This window comes from Cyprinus carpio, chromosome B2 (assembly GCF_018340385.1).
Source record: "Cyprinus carpio isolate SPL01 chromosome B2, ASM1834038v1, whole genome shotgun sequence".
NCBI lineage: Eukaryota > Metazoa > Chordata > Actinopteri > Cypriniformes > Cyprinidae > Cyprinus > Cyprinus carpio.
The window spans coordinates 30,379,378-30,393,598 of record NC_056598.1 but is presented as its reverse complement, the minus strand read 5'-3'; the positions used below and the strand labels follow the sequence as shown (position 1 = coordinate 30,393,598).

Here is a 14,221-nt window from a genome sequence, read left to right as displayed (position 1 = left end):
TTTCTATGCGTTTACCGCTACACATACTTGAAGTAGCAGCGAAGAGCATAGATTTGGGAGATTAGATCATCCGTTCATCTTCCCTTCTCACTTAAAGCAATATCCCAGGTTATTTGCATTTGCACATCTGTGTGTAAAAACCAGTGGGAGAAGTGTTTACAGTAATCGCAAGCCTAGCAGGCAATTCATCACAAATAAATGTCTCTATCAGACTTTTAAAATAAATCACCAAGGCTGCATTCATTTGATACAAAATACAGTAAAATCAGTAAATTGTGAAATATTATTGTAATTTAAAATAGCTGTTTTCTGTGTGAATATCTGTTAAAATGTAATTTATTTCTGTGATGCACAGCTGAATTTTCAGCATCATTACTTATCGTATCTTCAGTGTCACATGATCTTCAGAAATCATAATAATATGCTGATTTACTGCTCAAGAAACAGCTGACAAATATTTTTGTGGAAACTGTGATGCATTTTATTTTTCAGGATTCACAGATGAATAGAAAGTTCAAAAGAACAGCATTTATTTAAAATAGAGATCTTCTCTAACATTATAAATGTCTTAACTGACACTTTTGATCAATTTAATGCATCTTTGCTGAATAAAAATATTAATTTCTTACAGATGCCAAACGTTTAAACAATAGTGTACATTTTAACTTGTTCCATGACTATGAGGTTTCACTCGACATCTTTAACAAAAAATACAAGCTTTACATTTGAAATCCTCTTTAAAATCAAATGACTGTATTACTGTAAACACAGATTTAAAGGCTGGCGAGTGAAAGAGCTTGAAATGGTTGAAATAAATAACCTGAAGTATAAATAAAATGTGCTGTTTTCTAGTATTGGCTTAATAATGGTGTTGCATGTTCAGATTTACAGTGGATCTCTTTCTTTTCTTGGGTGTGGATTATTGGAGTTATACAGGATACCTTTATATTCATCTGTATGCATTTAGCTTTTAGATGACAAAGCCTTGACTGTGTTCCTGTATTTACAGTGTTTATTCTGATTCATCTGCTGGGAGTGAAGCTGACAGATAACTAAAAAGCTTCAGATGCACATAAACACACATCAGACTGAGATCTATGATGGAGTTCAGCTGTAAAACTTTTTTCGTTTCGAAAGCTTTCCCATAGTTAGAAGAACAAACTCAGTTGCGTGTCGGTTTGGGAGCTGAAGCTTCATCTTTCTGTTGTTCCTCTCACATCTCTGAAGTGTTTTAATGAACTGCGCTGAGATCCAGAGCAGACGCTCAGGCTGGAGAACAGATATTATTCACGTCTTATTCTGTGTTTGAGGACATTACAAAGGCTTTTGCTGTAATAATAATCCGTCAGGTTTTATGAGGAGCAGTGAACTGGGCTTTTCCTTTATTAAAAATCAAAATTTCTCTTGATGTCAAATAAAAAAGGGTTGTGTTTGCTTTCTTAAATCGCACTCATGTTCTTATTGTGAATGATTCATCAGTGCAAGTATTGAAATATTTTTGTCTTCAAATTGTCTTTCATCAAAATATAATAACTCAAAAAACTACTTTTCTCTTCAGTTGACGTCATCTGAACCAAATGGGGACTAAAACCATAAAAAAATTCTTTACTTGAAATTAAAGAAATGTAAACTGAAATAAAACAATATTATTATGTTTATAATTATATTTATTTGTACTTTACATCTATATTTTTATGTCCGTTTTAGTTTTAATTTTAGTAATTTTATTTGGCTGTATGGTTCTTCAATGACAATGATGTGAAGATCATTTTAAGCTCCTTTATTCTCAAGAGTGTATATTGACGCTTTTATCCAAAGCGACTTACAGTGCATTCAGGCTAACATTTTTTTTTTTTACCTGATATACATATTTTAAGATACTGTTTTATTCTGCAGTCGTAGGTAATTATTGACTCTCAACATTAACCTGAGACACCAGCAAACGCTGCACACTTCACCTTCGAACCTGACTCTGTTTGCTCTCTCTCTGTTCTCTCAGGTCTGACTCGAGCCGAGACTCCGGTGACGGTCCGAAGAGTGACCCATCCTCCCCTGCGACGCCCGTTATCCGGCTCCGCTCTGCTCCCGTGTGTGTTCACTCTGCCATCCGCTCTGCTCCCGGGAACCGGCCCCTTCATCCGCTGGAGCCGCGGCGCAGGAGCGCAGGAGCGGACGGTGCTGTTTGCTCGGGACGGGGTGGTCAGGGTGCACCGGGCGTACGTGGGGCGGGTCAGTCTGCCCGGATACTCGGCCGACCCGCTCAACGCCTCGCTGGCGCTTTCCCAGCTCCGCTCCAACGACTCCGGGAGCTTCCGGTGCCACATCGCTCTGGGAGAAAATTATGAGCAGGATACGGTCAACCTTGAGGTCACAGGTGAGATACTGATCTAGACTGATTTACAGTTTTTTCAAATGCTTAAGTAGCACAGGTATATTTGTAGCAATAGCAAAAGATACATTGTATGGGTCAAAATTACAGATTTTTCTTTTATGCCAAAAATCATTAGGATATTAAGTAAAGATCATGTTCCATGAAGATATTTTGTAAAATTCCTACCGTAAATATATCAAACTTAATTTTTTTTTTTTTGTTATGTGTATAGAAGAGATTTTTTTTGTGAAATTTTAAGGGGATTTTTTATATTTTATATATTTTTTTTGCACTCTGATTTTAGATTTTTTAATATTTTTGTATCTCGGCCAAATATTGTTCTGTCCTACCAAACCTTATGACTGGTTTTCTGCTCCAGAGGCACATATGGAGATTAAAAAAAAGGAGCGGGTGGATTTTTATCATTGTAGGGTGGTTGTGTTCACACACTGCCAAAACGCATTTATGTCCAAACAACACGTGAAAGTGAATTTTAGGTGTCCTTTAAAAATTGTAAACAATAGCTGGAAATGAAGAGTTTGAATTAATAGTTGATTATGAACAGGAGCTGATTAAATATTAAATATGATTTAACTTAAAGATGTGGTTACTGTATTCTTCCTAGACTTATTAAATATTTTATAACATTACACAGATTTCAGTATAAAATATGATCTTTGTTGTTGTTGTTGTTGACTGAAATAAAGCTGAAATAAACTAAAATATAAATATTAGATGAAAAGTTTTGGAGAAAGTTAGGAATGAACTGAAATAAGTTTAAGCTGCATTACTAAAATTAATAACACTGAATTCAAAATATGTAGGAAAATCTTTAAACAAGTACTAAAATTTTCAAAAGGACATTATAATTACTAAAACTTTTGACTTTATAGTCAAAATGAAAACTGAACATATAAAAATAAAACCTCATTTGAAAATATTAATAAATACTGTAATAGTATAAAATAATCCTAAATTGTAAACAAGAGCTAGAAATTAAGAATTTGAATTTAGAATTTATGAATGGGAGCTGATTTAATATTCAAAATCCGGTGTTAATATACTTTTCCCAATAGAAAATACTAAATATTGTTAATTGAAATAAATCTGAAATAAGCTAAAATACAAATATTAGATTAAAAATGTGAAACTTAAACAAAAACTAGAAATTTTGCATTGGCAACTAAAATAAGTTTGAAATACCAAAATTACTGAAAAATAAAACACAAATATAAATTAAATCTAAAAAGAAATGTTAAAATAAAATAACTAAAAATGACAACAGAACATAATATAATTAATAAAATCTAACCTAAAATTAAAATGAAAAGTGAATTTTTTTTTTTTAAATAATTATAAATAATATAATGGTTTATAAATAATACTAAAGTAACACTGCCCTGACATTTGTGAACAAATGTAGATCTGTAATTAACAGTTTGAATTTGTTCTTCAATTAAAATTTAAATTATATTTTTATAAATTATATTTTTATAATTATTTTTAATACTAATGTATAATATGTTGGTGTTTTTAAAATCATTTTATAATATTTATAAAATAATAGTGTGATGTTTTATTGATACAGCAAGTTTGACATTGTTTGAAATCAGCTTTACAGAAAATGACTGCAGTAATAATGTTCTCTCAGTTCAATTAAGAGAAAATTACAGCTCAGTATATTTGTCTGTAAACCCCCCAGTGAGCGAGTTAAAATTATCGTGAGCACATCTGATCCCAGAACAGCAGTTTTCAGATAAACATTGTGGAAAAGCAGCGGCTCGTTAAGAGTCCAGGAGTCTGCTGTGAATTAATTACCCCATCATTACATCCATTCAGACTGTCAATATCAGATTCATTTCAGCTTTTTCCCTCATTTCCCGTCTAACTTTAGCTCAGCTTTATTTTCATTTTCATCTGAGGCTCTCATTAACTGCTTAATTGGCCGTAACTCTTTAATTAGAGCGGTGAGATCGATTACCTGCGAACGAGGGCTGAGTGAATTCTGAGGAAAACAGGTGACACCTAATGAGGGAGATTACACTAAACCACAGATAAATCATCTCAAGTGTTCTACATAATGCATGCACTGTGACAGATGATTTATATTTAGTGATATTACTGATTTAATGTTCTGACACTTATCACAACACTTGAGCTGATAATGACACTCACTTTGCAACATTAATACTATTATTGAACCAAGACTAAATTGAATTGAGCTGAATAATGACGCTTGATGATTTAATATTTGATTATTGTACTTTTCCTGGACTTTTTCGTACTTATTTTATAGCATTACACACATTTCAGGATAAATTATACATTAAAAATTGTTTTTGGTAATTGAACAAAGCTAAAATTAAATTAAATATAAATATTAGATAAAAAACATAAACTTGAAATTAGTAAATTCTAAGAAAATTTGAGATTAAATTAATTTTAAGATGAAGTAAATTAATAAAACTGAAATTAATATAATTAATTAAATATATTAATATTTTTAAATCTTATAAAAATGACAAAAAAAATAATAAAAATGACAGAAGCACATACATTAGTTTTACTAAAATGAATACAAATATATATTATATATGAATTATATATAAATTATATTATACTTCTTACTAATACTTTTTGTAATGAGTCTACACAAATTAAACTCATATTTGTCTTTACAAACTAAGGGATGAGTTGAGCTTTATCATAATTTGAAACAATTTTAATAAGTGAAAATTAAAGAAATTATAAAAAAATATATATATTTAAAAACAAATCTTCGCATTGGAATTATAAGGTTCCATCTGACATTTTTATCAAAATGGAAATATTCAAATATTCTTCTTCTGGGACAACTTATTTACATTATGTGATGCTTCTTTTGTAAGCTGTGTTCATTTTGGGCCTTTTTTTTAGAAAACAAAAAGAGTTCTATTTACAGAAGTCTATGGAACAGAAAAACTTCTCAAAACTGCTCTGAATGACCTCTGGTTGTTTTCTGATGTTCATGTTTCTGTGTTGTCAGGTGTGGTGTTTCACTACCGTTCTCCCACGGAGCATTATTCGCTGTCCTTCGCTGAGGCCGTTCGCGCATGTGAGGAGAACTCGGCTGAGGTCGCGACCCCTGAGCAGCTGTGGGCGGCCTTTCACTCCGGCATGAACAGCTGTGCGGCCGGATGGCTCAGAGACCAGAGCGTCAGGTTTGACTCATGAGCATCAGTCAGGAAATATCAGAGAGTGCAATAGAATGCTAAAACAAAATTATATCCGTTTTTTATAAACTACCCTTATGAAAAAGAAGTTTATTCAAGTGTGCTATTAGTATACTTCTTTTAAACTAAAAATAGGAAAGTATGCTTTTAGTTTACTTTTTATGTACTTCTGAGAAATGGGCTTTATGTACTCCTCAGAAATTTACTTAAAATTACATTTAAGTATACTTGACTTATACTTACAAAAAGTCTAAATATACTTGAACTTTACTTAAGTATACTTAATAAAATAAACTTGAAGTATACTACTTTTTGGTAAGGGTAAGGGGTGAGTCAAACTTAATTGTAACCTGAAACACTATTTTAATGAGTAATAATTAAAATGAGAATTTAAAATAATAATAATAATTTACTAATAATTTATGAATTAATATTATATATTAATATTTTATTAATTATGTTTTTGTTATGGGTCTACACAAATTAAACTCAGTTTTTATACGGTTGATCCTGATGGTTTGCTTTGAGCTTTTAGAAATGTACATATGTCTTTAGTACATAGTATAATTAATAGCATATTATTTAGTATGTTTATTTATTTATTGGTATAATAAATATTGAATTATAATATAAATACATAGACTTTCTGTAAATAATCAAATAAATACAATTATTAATATTATAGATAGATAGATAGATAGATACAGTAGATAGATAGACAGACAGACAGACAGACAGAGATACAGACAGACAGAGATACAGAGAGACAGAGATACAGACAGACAGAGATACAGACAGACAGACAGACAGAGATACAGACAGACAGACAGACAGAGATACAGACAGACATACAGACAGACAGACATAGATACAGACAGACAGAGAGAGATACAGACAGACAGACATAGATACAGACAGACAGAGATACAGACAGACAGACAGACATAGATACAGACAGACAGACAGACAGAGATACAGACAGAGATACAGACAGACAGACAGAGATACAGACAGACAGACAGACAGACAGACAGAGATACAGACAGACAGAGATACAGACAGACAGAGATACAGACAGACAGACACAGACAGACAGACAGACAGACAGAGAGATACAGACAGACAGACAGACAGAGAGACAGAGATACAGACAGACAGACAGACAGAGATACAGACAGACAGACAGACAGAGATACAGACAGACAGACAGACAGACAGAGATACAGACAGACAGACAGACAGAGATACAGACAGACAGACAGACAGACAGACAGACAGAGATACAGACAGACAGACAGACAGACAGACAGACAGAGATACAGACAGACAGACAGACAGAGATACAGACAGACAGACAGAGAGAGAGAGATACAGACAGAGATACAGACAGACAGACAGAGATACAGACAGACAGACAGACAGACAGACAGAGATACAGACAGACAGACAGACAGACAGAGATACAGACAGACAGGGAGGGGTTGTCGCGAGGAGCATCAGTTCCGGGAACCAGGTCCAGTTGGGCCAGTAAGGTGCAACTAACAGTACCTGCTCCTTTCCTCCTTGACTTTGCACAACGTCTGTGCAAGTAGGCTCACTGGAACAGCTGGAAATGGGATGTGTTTGGACAGGCAAACAGGTCTACCTGTGTGGCTCAAAAGTGTCTCCATATCAGCTGGATCGCTCAGGGATGGAGTCTCCATTCTCCCAGAAGCGCTTGCTGCCTTGAAAGCTCAACGGCTGCGTGATTGAGCAGGCCCGGAATGTAAATGGCATGAAGCGACCTCAGATGCTTCTGACTCCATAGGATGAGATGGTGGGCGAGTTACAACATACGACGGGAGCCTAGACAACCCTTGATGTAAGCAACGGTCGCAGTGTTGTCCGTGCGGACCAGTAAGTGCTTGCTTTGTAGCAGCATTTTGAAGTGGACCAGCGCAAGACGTATTGTAAGCAACTCGAGGCAACTGATGTGCCAGTGCAGATGGGGTACCGTCCACAACCCCGAAACTGCATGCCTGTTGTATATGGCACCCAAGCCTGTAGTGGAGGCATTCGTGAACACAGCAGCATGCCTGGACACCTGCACTAGGGGAACTCCTGCCCGAAGAAATGCAGAGTCAGACCACGGGCTGAAAGCCTGGCGACAGCGTGTGCCCCCATGAGAAGGACCGGCATGTTCATCTGGATGCAATTATCGCATGCCAATGTGCATTGGCTAGTTTAGTTTACTCTCAAAGATGATAGGGCTCTCAGGTGAGATCCCATTTCGTTGGTCACCAATGTGACCAACTGAGAGGGAACTGATTTTGTGAAGTTCATCCTGACGGTTTGGACAGAGTTGTTTGTGAACTTTAACAATCACAGCATATCTTTCAGTGTTGATGAAGGAGTATTAAACTTCAGCCAGACAGGCACGCTTCACCTTGAGCTATTATAAGGATCCTGCTATAATACTGCATTGAAATTATTTTTTTAGCATCTTCATGACAGCACAGCTTTATTTGCATATGGATATTTTCACAGTGCAGATGTTTGGTCTCCTCTCTGCAGGTATCCCATTCAAAGACCCGAGCTCGGCTGCTATGGACACGCAGAGTTTTCTCCTGGAGTGAGGAATTATGGGAAAAGGGACCCTTCGGAACTGTTTGATGTTTACTGTTTTGCCAGAGACATGCAAGGTGAGATTCCAGAAAACACGTTTACTATGGACAAATGGGATCAATCAGATGTTTCAAACCATATCCAACTATTATATTAGTACTAGTATTAATGTAGTTAATATATTAATGCAATTTAATTTAATTTAATTTATTATTGCTGCTTTCAGGGTTACAGTGTATTTTTCTCAAATAAATATTACTATTATTATTATTATTATTACTATTATTACTATTATTATCATCTATCTATCTATCTATCTATCATCTAATTTTTTTTTATCTATTAATAAACTATTACAAGTCTCCTTTCTCCATGTTGAGAGAAATCAGAAGTACAATACAGAGGCGTTGCGTGCGCTGTGTGAACATGATGTTACTGTAATTCTAGACTAAATGTGAGCGTACATTAATTCATCCCACTCACAAAAAGACAGATTCAGTATTCAACAAAATTAATTAAAACAGTGAAATGCAAACTCAGAATATGACGTAAACCTGCAATAGTTAAATATCTTAAATAGCACAAAATTCTTTTATGTATTTAGTACCATTTTATCCAATGTCTTTGCTGCTGACCTTTGATGATCCAGTTCAATCATACCAATAATCAAAAATGACTTTAAATAAACTAACAATTGTGCTTCATTGGGTTTTTTTTTTATTGCTAAAGAGTGTTGAACCTTCTTCTCCTGCATTCTTCTGTACGGATGTGAATTTACTTTTCCTTCAGCCTGAGACTTATTCCTTTCCCTTTTTGGTGTGAAAGGGCTTTTACATTTGCTAAAAATAGGACGTTTTATATTAAAAACAAACAAGCAAGCCCTTCCCAGATTTAAAAAGTAACGCAAAAGTAATGTAACACATTACTTTCTATAAAAAGTAACTAAGTAATGTAATTAGTTACTTTTTAGAGAGTAATGCAATATTGTAATGCATTACTTTTAAAAGTAACTTTCCCCAACACTTGTTGTGCAGGTGAAGTGTTTCCCGCCGGTGTTCCTGACGGACTGACTCGTCCGGAGGCCGTGGCTCACTGTGCAGCTCTGGGCGGCCGGCTGGCGACCGTGGGTCAGCTCTATCTGGCCTGGAGCTCTGGGCTGGATCACTGTGAGCCGGCCTGGCTGTCTGACGGCAGCGTGAGGTTTTCCATCAGCTCGCTGCGCTCCGACTGTCCCGCTGGAGGACCTGGTGTCCAAACCGTTTCACCATCAGAACTAAACAACGGGACAACACGCTTCGATGCTTTCTGCTATAGAGGTATGCATTAGAAATTTAGCATGTTGCACAGTCGTGCATTACAGAAACCATTATTATTGGTTATTTTTTGATCTAGCCCATGCAATAGGGATTTGATCATGGTTAAGGGATGATATGAACTGTAAGAGTCCATGGGCCTGTACCATGATGGTGGCTGAAAAAAACTCGGGGTTAATTTTGAGTTGACAAAACCAAACAAATCCAATCCGGCTTTGTTGGTACCATGAAGCTGATCAGCAACTTTCTCTGTCAGCTCAGGCTTTAATCCTGAGTTAATGAAGCACGTGCACTTGAAAGTGTGACATCAGTCATGGACAGACTTTCACATGCCTTTTAACTGCGATTCACTGCCTAAGATTAAAAGATTGAAAAATACGAATTTAACTACATTTACACAGCAGTTAATACAATTATTTAGCAAGGAGGCTTATTAATTGCCTATAAATTGATCAATAGTACAGTAAAGAGATGTAAATATTATTCTTGGAGATGTTCAACATATTGCACAATATCTACAGTATACTGCATATTTTTTTAATGAATTAATTAAATGTCATGATGGAAGTAAGGATAGTTTGCATTTTTAAAATTGCGCTGAGAGGACATACAACCGCACACTCACTTGCAAAAAAGCTCCTTTATTGGCATTTTTAAAATCAATCTAGTGTATAAAAGATTAAGATTGTTTAAAAAGTTGTCTACATTTTGCATACTAAGTTAAACAAGGCAAATAATAGTCAAGATGAATGACTTTTCTTACTGGAAATGGAAAGTCATTCACTGTATTATTCATTGTTGTTTTTGCAAACCTCACATTCATAAATGTAGTCAGATATTCCATGCATTAATAACATTTGTATACTTTGCACAGTATAAAATAGTAGCTGGTACATCTGTACATTTTCATCTAGATTTATTCATCTGACAGACGTTCATCCAAAGTGATTTACAGCACATTCAAGGTTTACATGTTATCAGCACGTGTGTATCAGCTAATCGAACCCGTGTCCTTGCCGCTTCTTGCACATGCTCCAGCGGTTGAGTAATGTGTTTGGAGAGAGAATCTGAGTGATTGAATCTAATGTCTCAACAGAAAAGAAAGCGCAGAAGCCTCTCACAGGCATCATGAAGTCCTTACTGAGACCGTGGAGGTACATGACCGGAGAAGACAGTTCAGAAGACGCGTCCGAATCGTTTCCCTCTAGCAGCGGTACGAGTCATTTCCCTTATACTGAGCAGAGTTCATCATTCTTTGCAACAAGATTAAATACTACTGTATATCCATCAGAACCTCTTATTTTTCCCCAGAAGTCTATTTATAATATTATTCAGAGAGTCTTTAGTTTTATCATATGTGACCCTGGACCACAAAACCAGTCTTAAGTGTTAATTTTTCAAAATTGAGATTTATACATCATCTGAAAGCTGAATAAATAATCTCTCCATTGATGTATGGTTTGTTAGGAGGACAATATTTGGTTGAGATACAACTATTTGAAAATCTGGAATCTGAGGGTGCAAAAAAATCTAAATATTGAGAAAATCATCTTTAAAGTTGTCCAAATGAATTTCTTAGCAATGCATTTTACTAAACAAAAATTAAGTTTTGATATATTTACGGTAGGAAATTTACAAAATATCTTCATGGAACATGTTCTTTACTTAATATTCTAATGATTTTTGGCATAAAAGAAAAATCAGTCATTCTGACCAATGCAATGTATCGTTGGCTATTGCTACAAATATACCCCAGAGACTTAAGACTGCTTTTGTGCTCCAGGGTTACATATTTATAAACGAAAGATACAGTTTACATTTCTCTCCAAAAACAGTTGAGCTCCTGGAGGCTTAATGAAAACTTAATGAAACTTGTATGAAACCGGAAGCAGTGTATTTGGTACAGAAATACTCTATTCTACATCCAAGTTTTTTTTGAAACTTTGGCAATGTTTAGTATGAGAATCCAACCCTATAACGGTGTAAATAACTGAAAATCGCATTAGACCTCCCTTTAAACTCTTAAACAGCCTCTTTAATTCACCCATCTTTCTTTGCACCAAAACACTAATCAGCAGAATGTCTGTTTTATTGCTAAAGGGACCATATTGTACCTTTATTTTTTTCACAGAAGTGCACTTATTATATTAATCCAGGTTTTTTGCATAAAATAATAATAAAAATGTTTATTCAAGACCATTTTCACCCTCTCAGGCTGTTTTTGCTGCTTTTCAGTTCTGTTTCAATGACTTTGCAAACATTTTTAGAATGTTTTGATTTAAATTCTACTGATTTCATGTGATGGTGAATGTTTTTGTAGAAGTCAGGATGAGTTGAAAATGATTAAGAAATCAGTAAAATTCTTCAGCAAAAGTGTTTTAAGTATTAAGTAAGATTTTTACTTAGTACTTTTAATTAATACTTTTATTCATCAAGGATGCATTAAATTCATCAAAAGGGAGAGTATAGACATTTAGTTTTTCATTTTATTCCCCAGAAGTCCACTTATGAAATTAGTCAAGGTTTTTGCATCAAACAACTGATGCAACTTTTTTTTTTTTTTGCTGCTGCTTTTAAGTTCTTTTTCTAAATGAATTTAGAAAAATAACTTAAAAGCATCTTTGTTATGTTCTGATTTATATTTAAATTCCGATGATTTAAATATTTTATGTTTTGTTAGAAGTTAGAATGTGTTGAAAATGATTAAGAAATTTTCCAGCAAGTGTTTTATGTAAATTATAGCTGCATCAAAAGTATAAATGTATAGCTTTCTGACAATCAACCATTCAAAAGTTTGGGATCAGTGAGGATTTTTATTTATTTATTTATTTATTTATTTTTTTGTGAAATAAATTAACAATTTTATTCATGGAGGATGCATTAAGTTGCTCAACAGTGACAGTAAAGACATTTTGTTTCAAAAGACATTTATGTTTCAAAAGATTTCTATTTTCTATTTCAAATAAATGCTGTTGTTTTGAACTCTCTATTCATCTGTGAATCCTGAAAAATAAAATGTACCACCGTATCCACAAAAATATTGGGCAGCACAACTATTTTTAACATTGATAATAATCAGAAATGTTTCTTGAGCAGCAAATCAGCATATTAGAATGTTTTCTGAAGATCATGTGACACTGAAGACTGGAGCAATGATGCTGAAAATACAGCTTTGATCAGTTACATGAAGTGATTTTGTGTTTAAGTTTTGTTTGTTGACATTCAGCCAAGTATGGTGACCCATACTCAGAATTCTTGCTCTGCATTTAACCCATCCGAAGTGCACACACACAGAGCAGTGAACACACACACACACTGTGAACACACACCCGGAGCAGTGGGCAGCCATTATGCTGCGGCGCCCGGGGAGCAGTTGGGGGTTTGATGCCTTGCTCAAGGGCACCTAAGTCATGGTATTGAAGGTGGAGAGAGAGAACTGTACATGCACTCCCCCCACCTACAATTCCTGCCGGCCCGAGACTCGAACTCACAACCCTTCAATTGGGAGTCCGACTCCCTAACCATTAGGCCACGACTTCCCTACATTTTAACATACATTCAGCTGTTTTAAATGGCAATAATATTTAAATGTTTTTACTGTGTTTTGGATAAAATGAATGCACCCTTGGTGAGCAGAAGAGACGTGACCAATCCCAAACTTTTGTTGTGTATATTGGTAAAGTGTGTTGTTTATTGTATCCGCAGTGCAGCCAATGAATGAGCAAGTTGGATTATTGTTAAATGCCCTGTTTTGCATCGAAAAGTGTCATATCTTGAAAGTATAAATTGTTGTTTTTTATTAAATTAGCTTGTATCTGACTGTATTCAGACGCACAGACTGCCGGCCAGCCGGACTTGCCTGACCTTCAACCCGCTAACTGGACCGGCCAGGTGGATCTGGACAAAGAGCCGCTGATGGCCGCTGAGGGCGCCGAGCTCTCGGCCGAGTATCTGACAGTCCGTCTGCGAGCCGGAGACACGTCTCTGGACTGGAGCGGCCAGCTGGACTCCTTCCCAGACAGCCGACAGGTGCTTCCGGATCTGAGTCCTGGCGGCTCGGCCCGAGAGGAAGAGGACGAGGATGAAGGTCTGTCCGGTCAATCCGTGAATCCTGCGGCTCCTTCAGAGGCTCCTCAAGAAAAGGCCAAGAGTTCCCTCACCAGCATCGTCAGCTCGTTATGGAAACCCTGGAGCTACTTGACTGGAAGTGAAGCGGAGGCGACGACCACGAGCTCGAGCACGGCTGCGATGGAGACGACCGCAACATACAGCAGAACCACTGCGACGCCCGGATCAGGTACATATGAAAGAAAAGGGTTTCTGTTTCTGAACTTCACTGTAGCTGAGGACTTCTGACAGATCAGAGAGAAATGGATGCGACACAACAAAAATGACTGATTTAGAGAATTTCTTCTGAAAGGAAAGATGCATTTTAAGTAGGGCCGGGTGATATATCAACATCAATATTTAAAGCCTCTTTTGTGCTGTTTGAAATTTTCTTCAAAAATAAGCATTTTTATCAGGCTCCTGTGTGTAGGTTCAGTAATTTCACTTTAATAGCAATGAATAGGTTCTTTTCTGAACATAAACAACATAGGAGCCTGAGAATTTTTTAAAGAAAATTTCAAATGAACTCTATTTTTTAAAATCCACAATATCAATAATACATTCTGAAATAATTTTTGATGTTCTGTCCAGACCGTTTTACCGCTTGAAGTACT

At 35.7% G+C, this 14,221-nt stretch overlaps 1 protein-coding gene across 2 annotated transcripts in view; it reads left to right on the top strand.

Moving 5' to 3' along the window:
- Positions 1-14,221, top strand: part of LOC109095835 (neurocan core protein-like) — a 70,505-nt gene that overhangs the window by 27,587 nt on the left and 28,697 nt on the right. Inside the window, exons 3-8 of one of the 2 annotated variants that reach the window (XM_042719099.1) lie at positions 2,000-2,374; positions 5,397-5,571; positions 8,137-8,264; positions 9,222-9,503; positions 10,597-10,713; positions 13,330-13,797. In XM_042719099.1, the coding sequence (XP_042575033.1) occupies positions 2,000-2,374; positions 5,397-5,571; positions 8,137-8,264; positions 9,222-9,503; positions 10,597-10,713; positions 13,330-13,797 (1,545 nt within the window). Of the gene's footprint in view, positions 1-1,999; positions 2,375-4,372; positions 4,390-5,396; positions 5,572-8,136; positions 8,265-9,221; positions 9,504-10,596; positions 10,714-13,329; positions 13,798-14,221 lie in introns of those variants that run through there. The other variant, XM_042719100.1, reaches the window with a different exon arrangement.